Source organism: Rhinolophus hipposideros (genome assembly GCF_964194185.1).
Source record: "Rhinolophus hipposideros genome assembly, chromosome: 17".
Taxonomy (NCBI): Eukaryota; Metazoa; Chordata; class Mammalia; order Chiroptera; family Rhinolophidae; genus Rhinolophus; species Rhinolophus hipposideros.
This window is the reverse complement of record NC_138063.1, coordinates 45,165,363-45,192,947: the sequence shown is the minus strand read 5'-3', so window position 1 is coordinate 45,192,947 and position 27,585 is coordinate 45,165,363. Positions and strand designations below refer to the sequence as shown.

At 33.8% G+C, this 27,585-nt stretch overlaps 1 protein-coding gene across 2 annotated transcripts in view; it reads right to left on the bottom strand.

Moving 5' to 3' along the window:
• Positions 1–1,528: 1,528 nt before the first annotated feature.
• NDC80 (NDC80 kinetochore complex component) overlaps positions 1,529–27,585 on the bottom strand; it is a 48,873-nt gene continuing 22,816 nt past the window's right edge. The window contains exons 11-17 of one of the 2 annotated variants that reach the window (XM_081078659.1): positions 24,730–24,935; positions 20,085–20,237; positions 17,636–17,725; positions 10,611–10,703; positions 7,814–7,944; positions 5,860–5,962; positions 1,529–1,951 (exon numbers count right to left, since the gene is read on the bottom strand). In XM_081078659.1, the coding sequence (XP_080934785.1) occupies positions 1,814–1,951; positions 5,860–5,962; positions 7,814–7,944; positions 10,611–10,703; positions 17,636–17,725; positions 20,085–20,237; positions 24,730–24,935 (914 nt within the window). In that variant the 3' untranslated portion in view covers positions 1,529–1,813. The remainder of the gene's footprint in view (positions 1,952–5,859; positions 5,963–7,813; positions 7,945–10,610; positions 10,704–17,635; positions 17,726–20,084; positions 20,238–24,729; positions 24,936–27,585) is intronic. The other variant, XM_081078660.1, reaches the window with a different exon arrangement.

Here is a 27,585-nt window from a genome sequence, read left to right as displayed (position 1 = left end):
TCTTTAAAAATGCCAAGGTCATGAAAGTTAAAGACAGAATGGGGAACTCTTCTGGCATAAAGGAAATTAAAAAGATTTGACAACTAAATGTAATGTGTGATATTGGATTGGATCCTGGAGCAGGAAAAAAAATCCTAATAACGGATATCATTGGGACAATTACCAAAATCTGAGTAAATTCTGTAGATTAGATACTAATGTACCAGTATTAATTTCCTGATTTTGATAACTATCTTATAGTTACATAAGATTGTCACTGTTTTTAGGAAACATATACTGAAATATTTAGAGGTAAAGGGTTATCATGTCTGCAATTTACTCACAAGTGAGTCAATATAAACAAACAAAACATATGGCACGGGAGAGAATGATAAATAAATTTAGTAAAATACTAGCTAGGGAATTTGTGTGAAGGGATTATTTGTATTAGTCTTAACTTTTAAGTCAAATTATTTCAAAATTAAAAATTAAAAAAAATACTTCTATAGAGGAAAGGCTTAAAACAGTAACATTGAAAGCAAGGTAGAATAACAAAGAGATTAAAACAATTGGGGAAAATTGACCTAATCAAACCTAGGATCAAACATAAGATAAACAACACATAGACAATTGATAATCCTAAATAGAACTGCCAACTATGATAACCCAACTATTCTATGACAAAAATGGAACTTGAAGTGACAGATTTTAGAAGTTACAAAAGAGGCAGGTTTTAGCCCAATATGATAAAAACCTCTGGCAAGCAGGGTTGTTTAACCACCAAATGCTTTGAAGTAATGACAATTTGGAAGCAGTTCTATTATTGAAAGTATTAGACAAGGGTTAGAATAAAATTTAAAGAATGGAAAGTTCAACTGAAGGCAGATGGTAGTTCAATTTAAGAAGCTTCCTAACAATTTAGACCTGTCTAAAAATCTCATATCATAACACAATTTCCTCACCATCCAGCACATTCATATTTCATGGTTCTTATGCTGTACAGGATTGTTTACCAGTTCCAGTAAGCCCCACTGTGGCTTCTACCACTAAGAGATGTGACCTGAGGTAAATCAGAACTTCTCTAGGAATGAAATCTCATCTCTAAAACGAGGGGTTGAACTAGGTTATTTTATTATTTCTTATGATTCTCACATTCTATTTTTCTGCTTATTTCATAGAGTACAGATGGCAAGAAGCCAGAAAGAACTTTAGCTTCTTGGCTCTGAATAAGGAGTGGGTTGGATTACATGTCCAGAATTATTAAAAAAGTCTTTACTTGAACTGTACCAACCTTTGTATAGTCCATACTGAGGAATGGCAAACATTTTCTGTACAGGACCAGAAGGTATACACGTTTGACCTTGCGGACTGTACGGTCTCTGTCACATATACTTAACTCTGCCATTGTAGTGTGAAGACAGTTACAGACACTATGTCAATGAATACGTGTAACTGGATTTGGCCCACAGTTAGTTTGCTGACTCTTGGTTTAGATCAAAATCCCTTTCTAAGCACCTGAAGTTAGGCTGAGAAATCAGGGAACAAACATACTTTACTGACAACATTTTATTAACTCTGGGTACATAAGTGGTCCTTCACATCTAAAGATAACCAACCAACAAAGTATCATAATTTTAGGCTGTGCATAATTTAAGGTAACGAACCAGGTTTATAAAAGCTACAAAAATATTAAACAGGCATGGGAAGATGTGGTCATGAGACTTCATTGTAAGAAGGGATATAGGGTATGTTAAAGATTTTTCAAACCTACAAAGGACATTTCAAAATTTACACTGTTAATAAAGTTCTTGCTTAGATAATCAGCATTTTATGTTCATTTATCAGAAGACTTAATTAAAGCAGCTTTCTTCTTATACTTGTCTCCAATCTCTCTAATATTTCCCAGGAGATCTTCAGACATGTATTCTTCATACTCTCTATCAACTTTAGCAATCTGCTCCTCAAGATGTTTCTGGTGGAAACAATTAGCAATTGTTAATGTAAAAACATTAATTTCTTTTAAAATATTTAATTGTGAAATTTATAGATAAGAATATACCATTTATAAGAAAAGGAATGAAAGGAATACTCTTGTATCCACTGTGTAGGTCCCTTTTGTGCCTTTTGCTAATTATATCCCTTTATATTTCCAGAGACAACCACTCTCCTGAATGGCACTTTTCTTAATACTTTTCACACACACACACACACACACACACACACACACACAAAAACACACACACACAAATGTATCTTTAAACAACACAGTTTAGTGATACCTGGTTTCCACCTTTATATTTATTGAATGATATTGAAAGTAATGTTCTATGAGTTATTTTTTTTCACCTAGTATCTTAAGATTCATTAATGTTAATGCATAAAGCTACAATTTATTCATGTACTGCTATCTATATTCTATTGAATGAATATATCATCTACTTATCCATTTTACTATTAATGTAATTTTTGTTTGTTCCCAGGCATGGTAGGCTGAATAGCAGCCTCTCCAAAGATGTCCATGTCCTAATTCCCAGAACCTGTTAATATGTTATCTTACATGGCAAAAGAAACTGTGCAGGTGTGGTTGAGTTAAGAATCTCGAGAAAAGATTATTTTGCATTATCCTAGGAAGGTCCAACATAACCACAAGGGTTCTTGTATGAAGGAAATGAGCAGTGTGACAGAAGACCTAAGGATAGAAGAGAGATCAGAGAGGATAGAAGATGTTGTGCTATTGGCTTTGAAGATAGAGGAAGAGGCCACAAGCCAAGGACTCTAGGTGGCCTCTAGAAGGATTGCAGCCTGGAGGCCTTATTTTACAAGAAATGCAAGAGAATATATTTGTGTTGCTTTAAGCCATTAAATTGGTGATAATTTGTTATGGCACCAATAGGAAACTAACACACGAGGTTATTTGTTTTTTACTATTTCAGATACTGTACCATAACAAATTATAACAAACCACGTGGCTTAAAACAACAAAAAATAAATTTATTCTCTCAGAGTTCTGGAGGCTAGAAGTCTGAATCAAGATATTGGCAGGGCTGTGCTCTCTGAAGGCTCTAGGAAGAATCTTTCTTTGGCTTCTTCCCAGCTTCTACCAGTTCCCTGTCAAGGGGCACTACTTAGTTTGTAGCTGTGTCATTGTATTTCTGTCTGCATCTTCACATGGCCTTTTTATAAGGATTTAGGGTCTACCCTAATCTAGTATGAACTCATCTTAACTAATCCCATTCCAAAGACCTATTCCCAAATAATGTCACATTATGAGATTTCAGATACACATGTATTTTGGGGCGATATTTAGTCAAGAACAGTACTTTGACAGTGTAAAAATTTAAATACCTAGAGTGGAACTGCAGTTTTATTAGGAATTGCCAAATTGTTTTCTAAAATTGTTACTTCAATTTACAACCCCAGCAATATAAATGAGAACTCCCACTTCTCCATATCCTTGCTAGCATTTAGTATTACAAACTTTAATTTTTTGCCAATTTCTTGAGGGGTGTAATTGGTGTATCTTTTCATATGTTTTTTGGCCACATTAGGTCTTTGCGAAATTCCCATTCAAGTCTTTTGCCCACTTTCCATATTTATTTTTTAGAGGTCATATGTATCTGGATTTTAACCCCTTACCAATTATTTAAAAAAATCTTTTACCATTGATGGCTTGTCTTTCTACTCTCTATGTCCTTTGATGTAGAGACCTCAATTATAACAAAGCTGATTTATAAATAATTTCTTCTGCGGTTTGTACTTTTTGTGTCTAATTTAAGAACTCTATTGATAATTCCTGAAGAGTAAAAATAATCTTGTAATTCTTCTAAAAGATAAAATTGAGCCTCACATTATTTTCCTAAACCATCTGTCTAGTGTTTAAGGCAGCAATTCAACTCCATTACTTGAACAATTCATTTCCCCCTACTATTCTGCAATAATACCTCTTATATATTAGTTTCCTATCTATGTTCATGCACCTATTTCTGAACTCTTAATCAGAGATTGGTTTGTATGCATCAATACTACAATGTATTGGTTATTATATCTTTATAATAATGTTTGGAATATCTAAACAAAGAAAAAAGTTTCTGTGCTCCTCATGGGGGTAGGAGTCTAGAATAGGAAGGAGTCAGCAACCTTTTTTTTGTTAAAGGGGCAAGTAATAAAATTTTGCTGCACCTGCTGAACCCTGCTGTTGTAGTGGGAAAGCAGCTATAGATAGTATGGCTATCTAAAGTGCATGAAATGGCTGTGTTCCAATAAAACTTTATTCACAAAGACAGGCCATGAGCACAATTTGGCCGGCAGGCTGTAGTTTGCTGTCCCCTGGTCTAGAACATCAAGTCACAAATAGGACCTATACAGGGCTCCCCCGAAACTGCTCAAAGAAACTGTCCTATGGGAAAATATACCATGTGAAGACACCATTAGATCTAAATTCATATTTTCTTTGTTATAATTTCATCACTCATAAAATTTTCCCACATTAGGTTTTAAAGATTATTGGTTGAATTTCTATTTTCCTTCTACACTTGATTGGCTAACTGTGAATTTCACATAGTGCAAAATAGGTGCTCAGTAAATGTTTACTGAAGTTGGTCTGATCTTGAACATTGGACTATACAGAAAGTGATAAAAAAATAATAGTAATTTATCATTAGCTTCAAATCTAATTTTATATTAACTGATTAAAACTTTAATAGTTGTGGTTACCTTTCACATAAATCCCTAGTGACAAATCACAACTGGACTAACACTAAGGTCAGACTAATAGTTATCTATAATAGAGGTACAAAGCATAATTATTTAGTAGAGCCCTCTCATTTTATAGATGAAGAAAGTAATGACCCAAAGAAGTAAATTGATAACACACAAGCAGACTTGCTCAATCTAAGCCAACAGTAGTATGTTATAAATGATTATTTCTCTTATGAACCTAGAACAGAACTATTATACACCAATCTTGGGAAAATGAGAAAGTAATCACTCAGATAATTTTCTGGTCTGTGGTGGAAAAAGGATTCAGGGAAGGTTATAGAGCCACTAAGTGGCTGAATATGGAGAAGCGGGTAGAACCCAGGGTTTCTAATGCAGTATCCAGGATGCTTTCTTTGGTTTTTACCAGTAAGCAGTGAAGAGCACTGGCAAGCAAGAAAGCAGTTCAATGACTTTCAGCAGTGATGAGGGGAAGTAGAACGTCATATACTCGCTTTCAATACATGGAAGCCTACGAAGCCTACTAATGTGATATGATGAGTTTTTTTTCCTTAACCATTCACAACTGGAAATATATTATCACCTAATATTAGGTTGGTGCAAAAGTAATTGTGGTTTTTGCAATGATTTTTAACCTTTTAAACCTAACAAATTTACCTAGGAATTGTGGAGTTTATCAATTTATCTTCGCTCTTGGATTTTGTATAGCAGGTTGGAGGAATAGTTTTATTGCTGAACTTTCAATCTATGTGAAAGGTGAGGATTAAGGTAAATTTCATGTTTCAGAAACACTTTATTCTGTGTTTACATGAAATTAAAAGGAAAAAATATTTGTCATAACACATACTCTTTCATCTTAATCTTAATTAAATCTTAAATGTACTAAAATGTTTTCAGTATGTAGAACATGGTCTGGAACCACATTATACACTGTTGATATAATAAATATCGTCGTTTATGTGAACAAAACACATTCCTTTATAAGACATACAAAAGTGTCTCCTTACCACACTGCTAGGCAGGGTTCTTCTGATAAAGTTTATACTAGATCATATTTTCCAAAGAAATAAAATCTATCACTTAATTTCTATAGACACAAAACAAAAATATATCAAAGCTTTAAAAAGCTTTCCTAGAATGTAGGAAAGACCTTCACATACTTACCTCCACAGACCCTACATGTGTCGCAACCATCTCTAAAACACACTGCAAGTTATTTCCCACTTTTCGTCTTTCTTCAGTTGTGGTCTGTACAACTAGTTGGTATCTGTAAAATAAAAACTCTTGTTTAAGTTGTTTAGGGAAAATACCTAATATATCAGTTGTAGTTAGTTCACTTCTATTCATATTCAATAAAACCAGGCTGTGATTGGTATTTAAGCTGCTTGTTCTATGTATAATTCAGGTCCAGTTCTCAATCATTAAAACAAAAACAAATACATTTTTCAAAGATCTTTTGCAAGCAACAGAAAACAAAACAGCAACAAAAACCTCATGCTTTAACATACAAAGCCTGGGAGCAAGTGGTCTTACCAGAGTCTCCAAAAGGATTGTAAACTTGATTCTTGATCTAATATTTTCCTATGACTAGCGTGTATGATCGTATTTACAGTAAAAATAACCTCTACAACTGTTTTCAGGGGCAAAACATTAAATACACTTGAATGGGAGATTAGGAGTCTTCCTTTAAGGCATTCAAATTCAAATTCAAAACAAAAACTGTGAACCGGAAAAAACTTCAACTGAGTTTTCTATCCCTAGGCTACAAACAAGGAAAGAACTGTGATTTTCTTTCTTAAGGTTGTATTTCCAATCAGTTTTTTTCTTTTTAGTTATTTGAAGGCCACTTAAGACTTAAAAAAGTCTTTTAATATAAATGATCATAGAACCTATGGATTAACTATTCAATATATTGATTTTATACAGGTTGCACGAGAGAATTGTATACACAAAGGCAGAATATTCTATAAGGAAGAAATGTCACTAATTTTAGTTCTAGTTATTATATATTACGTCTAAAATTTTTCCTATGTAAGTTTTAAAATTATAAGAAAACCAACAGGGAAAACTTGACAATGTATAATTTGACAATGAAGAACTTCTAAGAAGTGTAACACAGTATACAGTCAGTTCTCCTATAATGCTTGTTTGAAAGCATGCATTTGTTTCATCTGGACTGATATATTAGGTAGCAATTTGAGCCTCATGCACACACCTCAAATGGGCACCAGCTCCTTCAGTTCATAACATATCTGAGGAGCCACATGCATCCATATCTGTTAAGGCATTCAAATTCAAATTCAAAACAAAAACTGAGCCTAAAAACCTTCAATGAAAGCTGTTACAACTTTCCATCTGATTTCAGATAACCCTCCTTCTACCTTTTTGCAATAATTCACAAGCTGCAAACCTTTGAGTGCCCATTTTTCTACACAGAAGGTCTTTTTAAGGTAAAGCATCATTATTTACTGTAGCATTTATGTATTTCTTAAACATTTAATGTGTTTACCAATGTTTTAACATTCCCATTAGGTTCCCATTTTTTGTTTATGCGTCATTGACTGAGTTTTTGAGTGTTGTGCACCAATCACAATTTCTCTGTAAGTCCTTGATTTCTTTATTCCAGATTTTGCATAGTGTAGTGATTACTACCAAGGCTCATGTTGAGTTACAGTAAATTGGCTGGATAATTTATAGTAATTACATAATTATGTTTACTATATGTTATACCTCATTTCTAGGAAATACATCTTAAAACTGTGAGCTTAGTGGAGTTTATTAAAGCTTACTGGAATTTTACTAAAATTTTCTAACAAAGAGCCAAAGTTAATTTGAATTGATTAAAAATTTTATGTTGTTTTCAGGGATTAAAAGCCATTGAGTAATTAAATCTAAAAATGAAGGGGGCAGGTCTAAGCTATAATAGTAGCAAATGTGTTCATGTAGGGAATGTATCTTCAAGTTATAATCTGTTCTGTGTAAGTTCTATTCACCACTCCCTCATCCCCCAAACAGCGCTATAATATAGATTAAAGCAAATAAGCAGACCTAGTTTTATAGAAATGTTAAATAATTAAACTGAAAATAAACATTATAAATCTTAGAGAGATGAACTTACTCCCGCTGAATAGAATCTAATTCATTCATAGCTTCACTGAGGCCCTCCTTAACAGCACTCTCCAGCATGTGCTTGTGTTTCTCCAAGGATTCCAGCTCATTGGCACATTTTTTGTCCTCTTCCTCAGCTTCCTATCAGGATAAAGTCATAGCTATAGTTTTTTGATATTCACATTCCATATACTCCAGGCAGATTTAAAAAAAATTATCAGACCAACGGAATAGAGTTGAGAACCCAGGAATAAAACCACATAAATATGGAAAGGTAATTTTCGACAAAGAAGCAAAAAACATACAATGGAGAAAGGACAGCCTCTTCAATAAATGGTGTAGGGAAAATTGGAAAGCCATGTGGAAAAGAATGAAACTAGACTGCTACCTGTCACCATGTACCAAAATTAATTCAAAATGGATCAAAGACTTAAGCATGAGACCTGATACAATAAACTGCATAGAAGAAAACATAGGTACTAAACTTACAAACCTTGGGTTGAAAGAGCATTTTATGAATTTGACTCCAAAGGCAAGGAAAGTAAAAGCTAAAATAAATGAATGGGACTATATTAAACTAAAAAGCTTCTGCACAGCAAAAGAAACCATCGACAAAATAAAGAGGCAACCAACTGAATGGGAGAAGATTTTTGCAAACAGCACCTCAACTAAGAGGCTAATATCCAAAATATACAAGGACTCATACAATTCAACAACAAAAAAACAAACAATCCAATTAAAAAATGGGCAGGGGATCTGGATAGACATTTCTCCAAAAAAGACATACAATTGGCCAATAGACATATGAAAACATGTTCTACATCACTAATATCAGAGAAACGCAAATAAAAATCACAATGAGATATCACCTCACCCCAGTCAGAATGGCTATCATCAACAAGACAAATAGTAACAAGTGTTGGAGAGGCTGTGGAGAAAAAGGAACACTCATAGACTGCTGGTGGGAATGCAGACTGGTGTAGCCGCTATGGAAGGCAGTGTGGAGGTTCCTCAAAAAATTAAGAATAGAATTACCATATGACCCAGCAATCCCTCCCCTGGGATCTACCCCAAAAATCTAAAATCATTTATCCGTAAGATATAAGTGCTCTAATGTTCATCGCAGCTTTATTTATGGTGGCCAAGACATGGAAACAACCAAAGTGTCCTTCAATAGATGATTATATAAAGAAGTTGTGGTATATATATATACACAATGGAATACTATTCCGCCATAAAAAAGATGAAATAGTACCGTTTGCGACAACATGGGTGGATCCTGAGGTTATTATGCTGAGTGAAATAAGTCAGACAGAAAAAGTTGAAAACCATATGATTTCACTTACATGTGGTATATAAAACTGAAAACAACAAAAAACAAGACAAACAAATGAAGAATCAAAAACTCAGATACAGACAGTAGTTTAGTGGTTACCAGAGGGTAAGGGGGCAGGGAGTTGGTAGATGAGGGTAAAGGGGATCAAATATATGGTGATGGAAGGAGAACTGACTCTGGGTGGTGAACAGAGTCATCTATGTGATAGATAGATGATGTAATACAGAATTGTACACCTGAAATCTATGTAACTTTACTAATAATTATCAATCTAATAAACTTGACTTAAAAGAAAAACTTTATATAAAGCATTTTTAAAAATCAGGTTGCATCATCATTTGTATTTTCAGGATGCTTAGTGCTCTACATGTAAGAAATATTAAAAAGCTCCTTTGGAAATCTTATAGTGTAATCATAAATGTGACCTTTTCAACAAGCCTATATAAAATTCATTCAGCAGCATTTTCAAGTCTGTAATAGAGGAAATTTTATGATACCCTGATTTAATTTTTTTCCATGAGCATCAAAGAGGCCTTTTATATTAATATGTCAAAATTTGATTAACTTTTGTACTACCATTATTTCACATATGTATTAATTATGTACAGGCAAAACAGACCAAATTAAATTAATCAATTCTTAGGTTTCTCAAGATGAAACATGAGAAAGTCTTTCACTTAAGAGCTTTAAAGAAAAAAACTCAAGTACTGTCATAGAGGATATATGAAAAAACAAAAATGATTATCAAATGTCTCAATTTCACATGTAGATCATATTATTGTAGTGTATTTTATAAAAATTTCACACTGCTTAAAATACGTATAAACCCTAAATATAATACAGGTCAAGAGGAAAGTTTTCAATTCCTAATACTTTGTTGGTGTTACTAAGTAAAAAAATTGGTGTGGTTAAAATTTTCCCGTGAATTGTATAAGTGGTAATGAAGAGAGTCACCTGAGTACTTCTGTAAGTAAAGTGCTGGCCAGAAGGTGGGTTAGAGGTGGTGGGGAATAAACCTTATTATTTTATCACATTCTAGATTTCATGTAAATGGTCTGTGTAATTTGGCTTGGATAGTCAATTTGCAATTACTCTTTATAGGCAATCAAATATTCAAAAGGCCTTCTTCGGGTTTAAGATTTAGGAGTACTTAACACTAAATATCCTTAAAAAGGTAGACGAGATTATGCTTAAAACATGCTTTGGTCTTATAAGGATACTGAATCACATATGCAAGTATAAAGTATTGATGAACAGTAAACATGTTTTATGGTGAAATAGCTCAAGTCCAGAAAAAGTCATTTAAAAGAACAAATAACTCCTTACAATAAATTTTGTAAGAGAAGGCGAAACAAACACAAGTTATAAAACACAAGCTTAACGATTTCAATTTGATGTTAGAACAGGTGCCTAGTCAATCAATCAGGACATAGCTTTAGCTAACCTATACAAACTGTAGCGAAGTTCTTACCTTGACTTTTTGTTGGTAAAGATCATCCAGCTTTTGAATTTCTTCTTTCAGAGTCCTTACACTTCTTCTGCTTTCTGTTATCATTGTATTTAACTTAAGGAATAAAACTTTGGGTGAGAAATCATAACTATACATCAAAAAATTTAGTGTGGGGGGTGTAGGATAGGTAGATGAGGGTAAAAGGGATCAAATATATGGTGATGGAAGGAGAACTGACACTGACTCTGGGTGGTGACCACACAATGTGATATACAGATGATGTATTACAGAATTGAACATCTGAAATCTATGTAACTTTACTAACAATTGTCACCCCAATAAACTTTAATTAAAAAAAATTTTCAGTAAGTCATAGAATTTTTATATTAACAATGAACTAACTGAACCATGTTATTTCTTCTAGTCCTTTTGGACACTCACCTTTCATTTGTCCTAAAAATTTATTATTTCCCAAAGAAGAGTCAATTTCAAGGAAACTTGTTTTGTAATGTATAATGTTTAACGAATGTATAAATGAAGAGTGGTATAGTAAGGCATTAGGAATAAAAAGTGTGGCTTAATTCTCAATAAAATAAGGGCACCACCACCAGTTTTTCCACTATTAGCTGTAGGAATGCTTTTTAAGCTTTCATGCATATTACATAAATATTATACATACTGTTAATGTTTTTATATTAATTTATTAATAAATACAAATTATGCTCTCCAGTGTTCTTTAGACTTAATTTATCTAGCTTTTCATTTTTGTGTTCACTTTCTGGGATATTAAAGAGAACTATTCATATAGATTTTACTGGATATCATTTGCTAATTGGTTACAGTCAATTCATTCTTGCAAAGAGTAATAAAGTAACCAAACTTAATCTTGGTAAAGCTTTAAGATCTGTTGAAACCAAAACCCCAAGAAAGTGTTTTGAAAGCTCATTTCCTGTTGACAAGTGCTGATACCAGTTGATGTTGGTAATTAATACAGAATGTTTTCCAGCTAGACCAAGAGGAAAATATTTCCCATAGGAAACAGAAAACAGTCAAACGTATAAATAAGCTGACATCTTTCTTTAAAAGAACGATTCTATACATACATGAAATTAAAAAGTTACATATATATACAGAGGGTACCAAAAAAATGTATACACATTTTAAGAAAGGAAAAAATTGTATTAAAATTGTAATACTCAATGTATAATGATAACAAAAGACAAATACAAGTCATGTTTGACTTCTGCAATTACAAGAGGTGCTCAAAGTGGTTAACATCAGCGTAACTTTAATAATTTTTTTCCTTTCCTAAAATGTGTATACATGTTTTTGGCACCCTCTGTGTGTATATGTGTGTGTGTGTGTGTGTGTGTGTGTGTGTGTGTGTGTGTTTGGGAAAAATGTAGTAATGCTATTGTTATTTGGCAAAAGAAAGGATGTTAAAATGATTACAGTTATTAAAGAAACTTGTATATGCTTCTCATTCAATTATCAAAAGTCCTTTGTGAGGGACATTACTTTCCTATTTTACAAGATGAGTAGATGAGTAGACTAGAAAGAATATTATTTACTCAGGATCATGTAACTAGCATATGCCCAGAACTCAAAACTAGATGTTCTAACTCCAATGACTTTTTCTATACTGTCTGCCTTTCCCATTTTAAAGACTAGTGGTACTGAAGCTATAAACTTTGCTTCCAGTCTAAAGATATTTTGCTTCTGAGATAATTACTAAGTTAAAAAAGTTGTTTCATTAACTTCACCGGCAACAAGACCAACGGACACCCAAATAACCAGAACTTCCACTAGGCCCTCATGGTTGGTCAAAATCATGTTTACTTATCTTCTATGTTCCATGTCTGGTTTATTTAAGTTTCATCAATTAGTTAAACATTTCCTCCCCTTGATTACAAAATACACATTTCCATTGTGGTAAATAGGGGAAAAATTACCTTCTCTAGTCAGTTTTTCTCTCTCTGACGTTGCTTATAAGCAAAGACGCAAAGACATTATTAATTACTTTAATTATATGATTTTTTTTCTTCTATTGACAAGACAGAACACAGGACTAGAATTCCGTCACTTCTTGCCTCCAACCAACCAAGTATTTTTATGAGAACTTTTCTTCTTCCTTCCAATTTCATGATACAGGGCACCCATTTTCCTCATGAAGAAAAGTAACTCTTCCAGCTCTTTTTTTGGATCCCATTCCTTCCTTCATATGTCTTCATGGACCACATTCACATCCATCAATCCCTTTTGCTCTTAATTTTTTCCTAACTGTACCTCTTTCCCTTGAACTCCCTCTTATTTTTAAAACCAAACAATTCCCTCCTCCATAAAAAAACCCCCAAAATAAAACCATGAAAAACAGAAAGCTTTTCCATACACCACTTTCTAACGACTGCTACATCCTTAGACTCAAACATTTGTAACAGTCTAATAATTTGTAGTGTCCACGAAGAGTACCTATTCATACTATCTACAGTGTCTTTCCTCTTATACCACTTAAACTTCAATCCACAGTAATATGCTTTCTGGCTCCTCTGCTTCATGAAGTTGCTTTTGCAAATATCACCATTAAATGTCTTAATTGCTAAAGCCATTGAACAACTTTCAGACTTAATTTTATTTCACATCTGAGTAACATTTGTAGTTGCTGATCACTCCCTTATGAAATCCCTTTCCTTGGTGTTTAAAACCATGGAAACTCCTGATTTCCTCTTTAAGTTCTGGGAGGTCCTTCTAATCCTTCCGTGTTTCTCTTTCTGTGTGTACTTTGGATGTTCTCCAAGGATTCTGATCTTAGCTGTATTCTGATTTGCTCATTTAGAAGAGCTCTCTCTCATTCTCACACCTGGGAGATCTCCTGGCTTTAATTACCTGCATACTAAGAAACATCTACTTATGTACACAAACAGTATCTCCAAACTCCAACTGCCTACTGCACTTTCTCCACTTTGGTGTCCCAGAAACCTGATATTCAGCCTGAAATTCTCTCTTCTAGCTCCTTCTCTGCTATTCTTCATTAATGTTCTAGAACATCACCATTGACAAAGATTCTCTCCTTGACCAAACTATTCATGCTCTTCTGAACTCTTTTCTCAAGTAGGCTGACTGTTGGGCTTAATGTCTATCTCTGTATTGTCCAATTTTAGCAAGAGTCCTGCTCAGTCATTTTAACCAGAATTCCCCATCCTCAATATCTGATCAGGTTATTCATCCTCCACCCCACCCTCTACCCCCAGGCTGACTGTTGGGCTTAATGTCTATCTCTGTATTGTCCAATTTTAGCAAGAGTCCTGCTCAGTCATTTTAACCATAATTCCCCATCCACAATATCTGATCAGGTTATTCATCCTCCACCCCACCCTCTACCCCCAGGTGATGTTCTTGCCTTCAGTAAGAACTACTCCAATAGGTTAGTTTAGCCAGAATATCCCCTTAACCCTGGTGTTTCCTCTCAGTAATTTTTCTATCCACTGAACCCCATCCACTTGGCTATTAATTCCCACGTTTCTTTGTGGTATTTGGAGTTAAGTTCAATCTGTCATATACTGCAAGACCCCATTGTAATAGCGCCCCCTTGAATAAAGTCGGCCATACCATCTTTAACAAATCATAATTTTTAACCCCAATCACATACACCATAAAGCTGGACACCTGAACATTCTTAATTTCTCTTTTAAACTTTACATCCAAATCGACCACTGGATCTTTAAATCTCTCTTCTCCATCCTCACTACAATAGCCTTAGAGTCCTTACCATTTATCCCTCAGGTTACTGTTAGGTCTCTTGTGTTCAAAATAGCAACACTGTGAGCCTACTAAAACACACAGGTGTTGTTCCCTAACTTAAAAATCTCCACTGCCTATAGAATAAAAAGTCAACTAGTAAACAAGAATAATAAGCCCCTTCATAATTAGGTTCTTGTTGTTACTCCAAGCTTCTCCTCTATCCTACTTATACTCATGGTAATTCATTAACATGCTATGCTCTTTGGTTTCTGGGCCTTCAGTGGAGTGTGAGTGTGAGTGTGAGTGAGTGTGTGTGTGTGTGTGTGTGTGGTGTGTATCCTTCTGTGTAATCTACCGGCCAACTCCTACTTGTTATTCACAACTAGCTCAGCTACCACTTCCTTCAGAAAGAAACTTGTGCTTATCTTAGGTGTATTATGAAATCCAAAGTATGTTGTATTCACACTACAAGTGTTAATAAGATGAAAGTAATTATTTTCACGCCCTCCTTCCCAGTCAAAATAGAGTTCACAAAAGCAGATACCATATCACCAGCATCTATTACAACAATACCAGACACAGAGCAGGCTCTCAGAAAATTATCTGCTAAATAAATTTCAGTTGTTAATATTTAAATTTTATATTTATATTCATAAGTGTGATTGATTTAATTTTCTTTTGTGATGTCTTTATCAGGTTGTGGTATGAGGGTTACACTAGCCTTAAAAATAAAAATTTTAAAGATAGACTTATTTCTATCATTAAATAGAAATTATTCATAATTCAAATAAATTCCCTCCATCTTATAGTATATCCATTTCTCATTTATAGTTTCTTGAATGGTTTTTGCAATTATTTTAAAGAATTTTTCAGATTGATTAATTTTGCTTTTCTAATTTATTAGTTTCTGTTTAAAGTTTACTATTTCAAATTGCTATTTTACCTTATGCCATTTTAACTTGGTTAAACACTGTCAAATTGAAAAAATAGTTTCAGTCTTTAGTTTCTGAAGCATATCACTCCTTTTTCTCTAGTTTCATTGAGATATATTTAACATAAAACATTGTACAGGTTTAGGATGTACAAAACATTTATTTGATATATATGAGTATATATGAAAATGATTAGCACAGTAAGTTTAGTTAGGATCACTCGTTCTTGAAAAGTTTCCCAACTTTGGCTTTTATAGCATATTCTTTAATTCTAATTGTTCTCCAACTATTTTGTCAATACACTTCTATGTATTTTTCCTAGAATCTCCTTCCTTTTCCAATCTCTTAAGTGTTTTTCTTTCTCAAGATTCAATCCTCTGCCACTTTCCTCTACACAGTTTTCTTAAGAAATATCACTCACATCCATGGCTTTAACTATCACGTATATGCCAAAGACCCTGAAATCTGTATTTTCAGACCCAATCTCTCTTCTGTGTTCTGAATCTATTGCTTCAATCCCTGGCCACCTCTGCACTCATTTTTCTTCCTCTAGGTTTCCTACACCAGAAAAATAGAAGTCACTCTTGATATTTCTTTCTTTCCTAGGTTTTACATTCAGCCATGAAATGCATGGGTTCTACCTCCTTAACATTTCCTAAACCTGTTCCCTTCCTTTTATTTCTACTATAATTCGTTGGTTTAACCTCTTAACAATTTCAGTTGGTTCCCCTCTACACATTTTTCTATGCTCAAAATGGTTTTGCAAAAATACAAATCTGATTAGCACAACTGCACGTCAGTTTTTATCCAAATGGTAGTTTATATTTCACATAAACTTCAGTTACATTTGTCTTTGGAATATTAACATGGAGCCTAGCCTATAGTGGGCATCTTATAATCACCCCACCCCCAAGTTTTCCTGCCTATAGCCTTTGAAAAGTTTCACTGCCAGCTTGAAAGATGTTTCAGTCACACCTTTCTTAAAATTCACACCTTTCCGAGTGTCTGTGTTTGGTGCCCATTCCAACAAAAGAGAGAAACCAAATTGAAGCAAGGTAAAGGAAGACTTCATGACTAACAGGTCAGTAGTATATACAATGTGGATGGGTTGGACAAAAGGGATGATTCATATTCTGGGCTGTCTCCAGATTTCAACATGCTACTCAGAACAGCATACAATTTGAAACTTATAAATTGTTTATTTCTGGAATTTTCCATTTAATATTTTTGGACTACGGTTGATGGGTAACTAAAACTATAGAGAACAAAACTGTTGGTAAGGTGAGGGGAAACTCTATCTTGAAATCTGTTAGCTAGAACACAATAGTTCTTGAAGAGTTGAATTAGCTAGGGGTTTCCTTTAATTATTTAGTTATACCAATAATACCTTTTATTTGTATTTGAGTAGCTTCTCAACTTTTCTTAATCAACTATAAATATGTTTACTCTAAAAGTTATTAAATACAATAATAGTGCTCTCTTTCAGAGATATTTGTAATATTATGTTTCAAGTATATGAGAAGCAGGAACTTTCTGAAAACCACTTTTGGAAATAGACTTTGAATTCCCTCGAATTCCACGGTTCACAATGAAAAATTGGGTAAAAATAAATTTCTTAACCTATAATAGCTCATTAGACTCTAACTCCAAATGATACATACTTAATTTTAAGGTAGCTATTTCAAATCCCTTTTAATATAAAAAGAGATATTATTAAATTATCTCATGTTAAAGGAGACAATTCTTCACTAAAGCAAGTGAAATTTACTCATTTACATATCCTTCATTATCAATGATATGTGAAGTCTAGGATGTTTACGTTGTTTAAAAAATTTCTTCAGGGCAGCCAGATGGCTGAGGTGGTTAGAGCGTGAGCTCTGAACAACAGGGTTGCCAGATGGATTTCCATATGGGCCAGTGAGCTGCGCCCTCCACAACTAGATTGAAGAAAACGAGCTGCCGCTGAGCTTCAAGAGGGGCGGCTGTTTGGCTCAGTTGGTTAGAGTGCGAGCTCTCAACAACAAGGTTGCCAGTTCAATTCTCACATGGGATGGTGGGCTGCGATCCCGCCCCCTACAACTAAAGACTGAAAATGGCAACTGGACTTAGAGCTGAGCTGTGCCCTCCAGAACTAGATTGAAGGACAATGACTTGGAGCTGATGGTTCTTGGAGATACACACTGTCCCCCAATATTCCCCAACAAAATTTGTTAAAAAAAAAATTACTTCAAATGTTTCTAATTCAAGGGTATATCCAACTTTCGTTTTTCGTATTTTATTAAAAATTCATTCCTTAGCAATCAGAAACCACAAATCACATTTAAAGTTTTAAAAAAATCTTATTTTTGCTTTTAATGACTATGCTTTGCTACTTACTTGTTCTAAAGTATCATCTAACCCCATTTTTTTATTTAGAGCTTTATTACTTTCTTCTTCGGTTTGGTTCAAGAGTTCCTTGAGTGGTACCTATAAAATATATAGAAATGTGGGTTACACATGATATATGTAATTACAAAATTTCTCACGAGTCATCTACACATTGTGATAGGAGGAACCACTTTTGGAGAAAAAAAGTGAAGCCATGATATTTTTAATCTAAATAAACACACCATCACTAAAAATATAAAACTAATTTTTAATGTCATTTCTTTAACTATAGAATGTAACTTCTTTTGGTTTTGAATACATGCAAAATTCTAGATTTGCTTAACTATTCTAGAAATTCACTGTTATTATTTAAACATTTTATAAGTACACTTAGTTTAATGCAGCCTTGGAAACAATTTATATGTACGTTGTATTTTTATGCTATATCTTCCAGATGCATCATTTTCTCTTAATCTTTTTCTACTGTTTAGTCTTATAATTATCTACTTATATTTCTTTTTTTCCTTTTTACTATTCACTGTAACTCTACTGTAATAGCAGAAGACTTGAAACAGGGCAGATGTCCATTAGCAGGGACTGGTTTAATAAGCCACACAACAGAGGACTCTGAGGCTGCAAAAGAAATGAGGAATATCTCACCATACCAGTATGGAGAGATCATTGGGATGGGTTGTTTTGTGAATAAAGCAAGGTGGTTGTCCAGAATAGGCAAATATTTAGCAGTTTATTTAAATTAAATAAGGTGTAACTCAGGAACAGCCATATGGAAGAAGTATACAGGGCAAGGTATTTGGGAAGGGGAACAGAGCTTTCATGCTCTGGGTTTTGCTCATTTCCTTGCATGTCCACATGTTCACCAATACAGAAGCTTTTACTTGCTTGTATTTCTCATGTTTATTTTCTATTCTACTGATTTTATTTCAACATAGTACTTCATTGCCTCCCATTATTATTAGTTTTTCATTGAGGGGAAACTCACATTGAAACGTTTAAACTGAAATAAGTTAAAATAAATTTAACATAAAATTACCTTTTAAAGTGTACAATCCAGTGGCATTTAGTAGTTCAAATGTATAATCATCACCTCTAATTCCAAGACATTTTCATTACTCCAAAAGAAAACCCTGTACGTTACTATGTTTTCAGTAGGTCTTTTGAAGTTATTGGTGAGTTTTAACTGTGGCTGCTCTATTTTGAAAGATGCAGTGGCCTCTTTAATCTCTTTAAGAATTTTTCACCAAATACTACTTGTAAGAGTTGGGGTGGCACTTTCTTGATGCTTTTTCTATTTTTATTGTTCTATTATTATGTGAAACTATTTCTAGAGCTAGAGATCAATGAAAATTTTTTCCTTCTTTTCTAAGCATACATATTCCTTTTGCAATGGGTAATATTTTCTACAGTTATTTGATTCAGGTAATTATTTTCTTGCACCAGTCATGTCAAACTACTCAAAACAGTGGTGAGTAAATACCTGTCTGCCTGCCTGTCTGTCTAGCTACCTAGCTACTGCTTGAGAAACAATTCAGTAAAAGAGACACACTGGATGCTATTTTTTCTATTGAAAATGAGTCTACCTTTTTAATCAAAGTCTACCTACCAATAAACTGTAATCTCTGTGAAAGTAGGGAGTGTATCTTTCTGGATATTTTACTTCCAGCACCTACCTGCCAGGAAACATATTATGTACTAAATAATTTGTTAAAGGAATAAAAGGGAAAATATGCATAGTTTTAGAATTTAAAACATTTTTTATATTCAAATATTAAATATTTTGAAAATGGACATTTTTGGGGGTACTAAAATGAATAATTGAGAAGTTGCAATGTAAAAATCTTTTTCCCCAAATCACATCCTTGGATATATTCAAAAATTAGGTGCAGATTTTTCACCATTCATTGCCAGATCACTTAATGTTCTATTATATTTCATGTCTTCATGTGTATCCTTGTGCCTGAACAGACCATCCCCATAAATCTTTCAATATTTTGTTCCAGGTTCACCATCTCTATGGAGACTTTCCTCTCAATTCTGGGAAGAACTGATCTTGTTATCATACTTTGTAAAGATTTCTAACAAAGCATGAATATTTATTTATGTCTTTCTCCCGTGAGGGGACTAGTAGCAACTTGAGAGCCGGGGTCAGATCATTTTTGTCTTTATAATCCTGGCATCTATTTTATTTGTAAACAAATTTTTTTTTACTGGATACCTGAATAGATAAACTAGGTAGAGAGGAAGAAAAGGCATTATAACTCCAAGAGTAAGGTACAACACAGAGATTTCTACCAAGAAGATAAAAAGTTTCAATGTTTTATCTCTATGTTTAGTCCTGAGTTATAGAGATGCTAAAGTTAAGCTTTTACTTATAAACATATGAATCAGACATCAATCATATTATTTAAAAACCTTTTGAAGTATTCATGATTAAACTTACATAAACTTGAGCTCTGTATTTGACAAGGCAGTTGGCACCAGCTTCAGGATTAAACTTAATTTCAAAGTCATAACCTTTGGAATTCTCAGCACCCTTAGGAATAAGTTTTAATTTTCTAGCCAATTTGTGGTACTCTGCTAATTGTGTTTCAATCTATAAGATAACACAAAAAGAAATGTTAAAAACAAAAATTAAACTGCCCCATTCCAAATGGTTTTCTATCATCATTTCTGCAATTTTGCACAAAAATTAAAATAAAAAGAATGAGTTTATTCACATGAAATTTGTAGGATAATTGTAAGACTATAATTAATTAATAAGCAATATATTACTATTCTTCCAATTATCTGACAGTTTGGAGTCTACATTTAGGTATTAATGAAAATTCACCTCCTCCCCTTTTAAAAAATAACTTATAGAATCAAGAAGTGCAGCAAGCATCAAGAAAAAATATGAAGCAAACCAAACCGACGTACATCACAGTCAAATGACTGAAAACTGAAGATAATACCTTGCCAATATTTTGTTAAGGATTTTCATTTGTGACATGTATTATTTATTTATTCATCACCACTACTTAAATGAAAGCTCCATGAAAGCAGTTGTATCCCCAGTACCTAGAATAGTTCTTGGCATATAGTAGATACTTAATACTTGATTAAAGAAATGAACTTGCAGAGTCTAGGCAATTTATTTTCATACTGCCTCCTCCATTTAATACATACATAGGTTCTCATTGCTGTTATCCATCCATAAAAATGAATACTTTGAGTGAAAAACTATAATGGCAAAAGTACCCATTAGAACTTGTTTAAATAATTTACCCTTTCCAAAAATTTATCAGTTCCCCAAAATATTGTGCTTATTTATTAAACTTAAGATTTCTTATTAATGAATCAGGAAATCATTTCAACTACTGTAATTGGTTATATAGTAGCTTCCTAGAGACTACAAAAGTATGGTGGTCTAATGCTAAATGGTACTAGGCGTAGTTTTCTCTGTTCTTTACTCACATTTTATTTATCTAATGAAAACAGTTTTCACAAGTCCATGTACTTTATCATGCCTAACTGCAGGAAGAGCAAATATGTGGCACATGTATCTCTACTTTCTCCTTCCCACAACCAAAACATATTACACTCTTTCTTGATGAACCTAGATGCATCCTCAATGTCTATCTCAACATGGAGCTCCAGAAGGCTACTATTAGTCAGAGGTGGCATGTGGAATAAAAATTGGTCAAGAAAAAAAGATGATGGATGAAATTCGTTTATGTTGAACTTCTGCATTCTGCCACCATTCTTTAATATATTTCTTATCCAAGGAAGCACTTACTTCTCACTGTCCATGGCCCTACTCTGGCTCGTTAGGCCTCTGCTTACCTACTTCCCAGATCATTTTCTTCTTTCAGCCTGGTCCTCCAAATGAAAAATAGCATTCTTTTTTAGTATAGCTAGTTTTAGCTAGCAAAACTCTGAGTTTAGCCAGTACAGAGATTCCTAACTTCTCCTTCCCGACAGTGCTTAAGAGGTAAAATATACTCTTAATAACTGTTGAAATAACTCATTTCTGATTCACCAATCTAGTCTAACCACACTTCACTTTATAAATAAGAAAACTGAGACTATGAGGTTAGATGACACACCGAGCTAGCACAGGCATGTGGTGGCAAATCCAGGGCTAAAACACCGGTTTACCAAGTTCTATTGTGTTTCCCCGAACATAAGCTCCAGTTAAGATGGTCAGCCAGACGGACGCATTCAGTATGTTATGACGATGTTCCAAAAGATGACATGACTGTATATGAATAAATGTACATTGTTGTACATGAAAAAATAAGACATCTCCTGAAAATACGCCCTAATGCGTCTTTTGGAGCAAAAATTAATATAAGGCCCGGTCTTATTTTTGGGGAAACACGGTAGGTTCAAAAAAACTTTAGGGAGCACCACTACAGGTTATTTCTTATATATTTTCATTTTTTCTTTTCTTTTTTTTTATTTTATATATTTTCTTTTTAATACGCAAGGATAGAGATTACCTAGAGGGTCAGGAGGATGAGGAAGTATAGATGATTAAAAAAAAGCAAAGGTATAGTGAAATAGGAGGTAATGCTTATTTCTCATACTGAACTCTATTCCATATTAAGAATTACATATGTAAGTGTGTAAAATAAGGATTTTTAATAATGCAAAAGTTAAAATCTGACTGATTAAGAAACTATTTGCACGACCCCTATAATGTACTTTATAAGGTGACCAGGATGAAAAAGCACTATTGCCCCCTTAGACAAACACAGCTGCTTTGTTTGAGCTACTTTTTCATTTTAACAATGGTGATAAATATAAGAAATACTGCACTAAGGAAAATGCTGGAAGCAATAGGATTAAAAAAACACACATTAATTTTAGACCAAAAGATAGAGACTAAATTTTTCTCAGTGATGTTTAAATTTTAGAATTACACCAAAAAAAAAAAAGAAAAAAAAAACCCAAAAACACATTATAACTGAAAATACTGTGCAAAAACTTCAAAAGAAAACTTAAGTCTGAAACTCTAGTCTGTTTTTCTCTATTTAAAAAGGCCTTTTTAAAAGACATGCTTTCTTTTCCTTTTCTTAAAAAAAAGTCTTAACATAACTTTTCTTAGGAATGCAAATAGTGTATAGATTGCTATAGAACTGATAGGTTGTCTAGTCCCTAGACAACCTGTTAACTTATATTGTTTTAGAATACATTGGTATGATGTCCATGATTATGTTGAATCATTATGAAAACGTCCATGTATACTGAAAGCTACATTTAAGAGTAGTGCATATAGCTAAGTAAGGCAGAAGTATAGAACATTTACAAAAGATTGCCAACAATAATAAGGACAGATTTTACCTAGAAATTCATATAGTCTCTAAGCCCACTTTCTCAACAATATTGGATGAAGTGATAATGTACTACCTATAAAATTAAAATGAAGTCAAATAACTTGGTTTTAATGGGGATCTTTTACTGAATCTGACAGAAACTTTTGAAACCTTTTATTGCATTGGACAATGTTAATTCCTTCCTGAACCTTTCCTCTCTCAGCTTCTATTCTCTTGACCTCTCTGGCCAGTCCTTAGTTTCCTTTTAGGCCTGTCTTAAAGGACCTTTATCTACTCCCAGAGTTCTTTCTATGTATTCTTCCTTAGTGAATTCATTTACCCTTGTGGCTTCAACCACAGTATACTGTACACTGATTTTTACCAAATCTACATTGCAAAGCCAGATATTTTATGCTGAGGATCAACCTATGTAACAATAGCTGATTAGATATTTACACCTGGATGCCCAATGGACACAACAGGTCCAGAAGATCAGCCCCATTCCAGACTGGCAACTTCTCCTTCTTTTATTCCCAAAAGGTACTACTGCATGTCCAATCACCCAAGCCAGATACCAGGGCTACGCACATCAGGTCTTTTTCATCCTACCTGCTAAGTAGTCAGAATACATCCACTGCTTTGAATCTCCACTAGCATTATCCAAATTCAGCTTGTAATTTCTCACCATATTACTGCCACAGATCCTTATGAGTGTTTTGCTTCCTTCCCAAACCATTTTTCACATTACCAAAACTGTGATCTTTCTGTTTAAAAATTTTAAGGGCTTTAGACTTTTTAGGATAAAGTCCAAACTTTTTTTTTTAACTGTAGCAGGATTTATTTCTGTCTTGTCTCTTCACCGTCATCTATGTTGAGATCATCTAGGATTCTAATTTCAGGCTATTAACTTTTTTTTTTTTTAAATATTTGCTTCAGGTGTACAAAAATCCAAACTTCTAAATATGGAACGGATCTTCACTGGTCTATGCTCATCTCTTGAGTCTCATCTGTTGCTATGTGCTGCCATCTTTTTATTTTTGTGCCCCTATGCTTTGCTATTAAGCACCAACCATATGAAACACTTAGGATACAGGAGTGCATCATGCTATTTTCTCTCTGAGCATTCCCATATACTCCTGCTCCTTTGTTTGCTGACTCCCCTACCCTTGCCATGCTAACTCTTCTTTACACTTCTCAATTCAGTTCACATGTTATCTCTTCAAGGAATCCTTTCTAAAAACCACCTTACCCATCTCTCCACACCATGTACACTAAATCTGGGTTAGGTACACTACTTGCTTCCTCAGTACCCCATGCAAATACCTATTAGAGGTCTAATCTCATGGTAGAAAAATATCAACTAGATTGAAAGTTTTTTGAAGGAACAATATATGTTTTTTTATCTTCATTTCCTCTATGCTCAGGCTGGTAAGTGATACAAGGCAGATGTTAAGTAACTGAGTAGTGAATAAGCAAATGAAGAGGTAACCCATATCCTCTTCTAGAACGAAAGGCATGGAATTTATGAAAATTATTTTCATTTTCTGAGAGACTTTTTTGCTTATTTCTTGGTTCACTGTTGAAAATAAACACTACATTAAATTTGACTGAGAAACTCGGTAGTTACTGAATTGACATAAAGGGATGAATATGTTTTAATAAAATGTCAATGCTTAAAAATTTGTACCTCTTTAGCCAAATTATTCTACACACTCAGTTCTTAATTGGGATAGACCTTTACAAAAATCAGCTCTGGTAAACAGCTACTCTTGAAATGGTAAGACATACCGCCTCTTTGCCTCTGGCATATTTTAGCTCCTCATTCCATAACTGCTGTTGTTCATCCTCCAGGTCCTTCGTTAATTTATTAATGGTCTGCTGCAATTCATTTCTTTCATGATTTATTCTCTCAATATCTGCAACTGAGTACTTCTGGTTATCAACAATATTTTGTAGTCGAGAATTCTCTTGTTTCATTGTTTCACATTCTAGTTCTGCATTAAAAAAAATCAATTTTGTTAAGTTTTTTCAATTCCTACAAAGAAATTATGCTATTATTTAATAGAGTTGTTAAAAGTGTCTAAATTTTCAAATAATGTACATGTTTATTTTTCTCCTTTTTTAAAAACATTATTTACTTTTTTTCAGTTATAGTTTACATTCAATATTTTTTTATATTAGTTTCAGGTGTACAGTATAGTGATTAGATATTCATATAATTTATGCAGCGATCCCCCTGATTAGTCTAGTGCTAACCTGGCACTATATATAGTTATTGCAACATTATTGACTGTATTCTCTGTGCTGTACTTTATACCCCCATGACTATTTTGTAACTACCAATTTGTATTTCTTAATTCATTCACTACTTTTTTTACCCAGCTTCCCATGCCCCCTCCCCTCTGGCAACCATCAGTTTGTTCTCTGTATCTATGAGTCTGTTTCTGTTTTGTTTGTTTGCTTATTTTGTTCTTTAGATTCCACATATAAGTGAAATCAAATGGTATTTGTCTTTCTCAGTCAGACTTATTTCACTTAGCATAATACCCTCTAGGTACATCCATGTTGTTGCATTTCTCTTCTTTTGAATAATTCTGTTTGATCCCACGTGGTTAATAACATTCTTGAAAGATGATACAATTAAAGTTTTATGTGAAACTTATTTTTCCTGTCATGCTACCATGTTCAGAAAGTGCTACATGAAAAAAAAATATGACCTCATATATAATGATTAAAATTAAGAATTGCTACACTTAAGAGGAATAGTCTGTTGATGTTCAGTTCAAATGCTTTTCATACTCCTACATGATTCTCTTCAATAAGCCAGAAAACCCATAAATTTATATTAAAATACATCAGTTTATTCTCATTTCATTGACATTACAGTGGTTTCATCAGATATTTAGTAACTGTAGTGCTATGGCTCTTACTTTGTCTATTTACCAAAATGTGTAACCAAGAATGACTATATGGTACCAAGAGAATGTGGGACCTACACATGACAAATGGTCAATGCAAAGGGGAAGAGAAGTTGTCAAATTTTACATATTTGGGGTTATATAGAATAGTGTTTTCTAACCTCTGTAACTCATAGCTCATAAAGAATATGACAGCATTTTTAAGCAGGCTGGGCTAAATGGATGAGGATGCTCACGACCAAAAGGGCCAAGAGAAATCATCCTGAGAGCTGAGGGTCGAGATCTTAACTTTGTTATAACCCCTTTGTAGCACTGTTGTTGGAAAGCTCTAACTAAATTAATAATTGAAGTAGAACTTTATACAGGAATCTACACAAAAAATGTGCTATGTACAGTATCTGTGGGGTTTAAAGATGTCTCATTCACCTTGGCCATGAATGGCTTTAAATAATCAATAAAGTTAAAATACTCAGAATAAAAATATCTTAGATTAACAGTTGTCAATTTTTTGTCTCTAATGAAACCACTCTGGAATGGCAAATAAATGCTGAAGTACTTCTCTCTCACTCAGTTTGCAATCGATGGAAAAAAATTCTCACAAAAAAAGTGGGGAGTATGAAAATTCTCTTGATTAAATACCAGTGTAATTATAAAATACTGATTTAATTGCATTACAAACATTGCTATAAGAAATTAGTCTATGATATATCCCCTCGCGCGAGCGAAGTAAGAGAAAAAATAAACATGTGGGATTACATCAAACTAAAAAGTTTCTTCACAGCAAAGGAAACCATCAATAAAACAAAAAGGGATCCTACTGTATGGGAAAAGATATTTGCCAATGATATATCTGATAAGGGATTAATATCACAAATCTATAAAAAACTTACTCAACTCAACTCCAAAAAAACAAACAACCCAATTAAAAAATGGGCAGAGGACTTGGGGAGACATTTCTCTAAAAAGGACATACAGAAGGCAAGAAGACATATGAAGAAATGCTCAACCTCACTAACCATCAGAGAAATGCAAATAAAAACCACAATGAGATACCACCTCACTCCAGTCAAAATGGCTATTATCAATAAATCAACAAACAACAAATGCTGGCGCGGATGTGGAGAAAAGGGAACGCTAGTGCACTGTTGGTGGGACTGCAGATTAGTGCAGCCACTATGGAAAACAGTATGGAGGTATCTCAGGAATCTGAAAATGGAACTACCCTATGATCCAGTAATTCCACTCCTAGGCATCTACCCGGAGAAATCCAAAACTCCAATTCAAAAATCTGTATGCACTCCTATGTTTATTGCAGCACTTTACACAATAGCCAAGATATGGAAACAACCGAAATGCCCATCGGTAGATGACTGGATTAAGAAGCTGTGGTACATTTATACAATGGAGTATTACGCAGCCATAAAGAAGAAAGAAATCTTATCATTTGCAGCAACATGGATGGATCTAGAGAACATTATGTTAAGTGAAATAAGTCAGAAAGAGAAAGACAAGTACCATATGATCTCACTTATATATGGAATCTAAAGAAAAGACTATGTGAATGAACTAATCAGAGACAGTTTTGGGGACGCAGAGAAAAAACCGAGAGTGGTTAGATGGGTGTGTGGGAGGGGGTTGGGGATAAGGGGAAAGGTGAAGGGATTTGGAGGCAGCTGGTGACCACAAGATGGCCTCGGTTTTTTTTTTTTTTTTTTTTTTCTTTTTG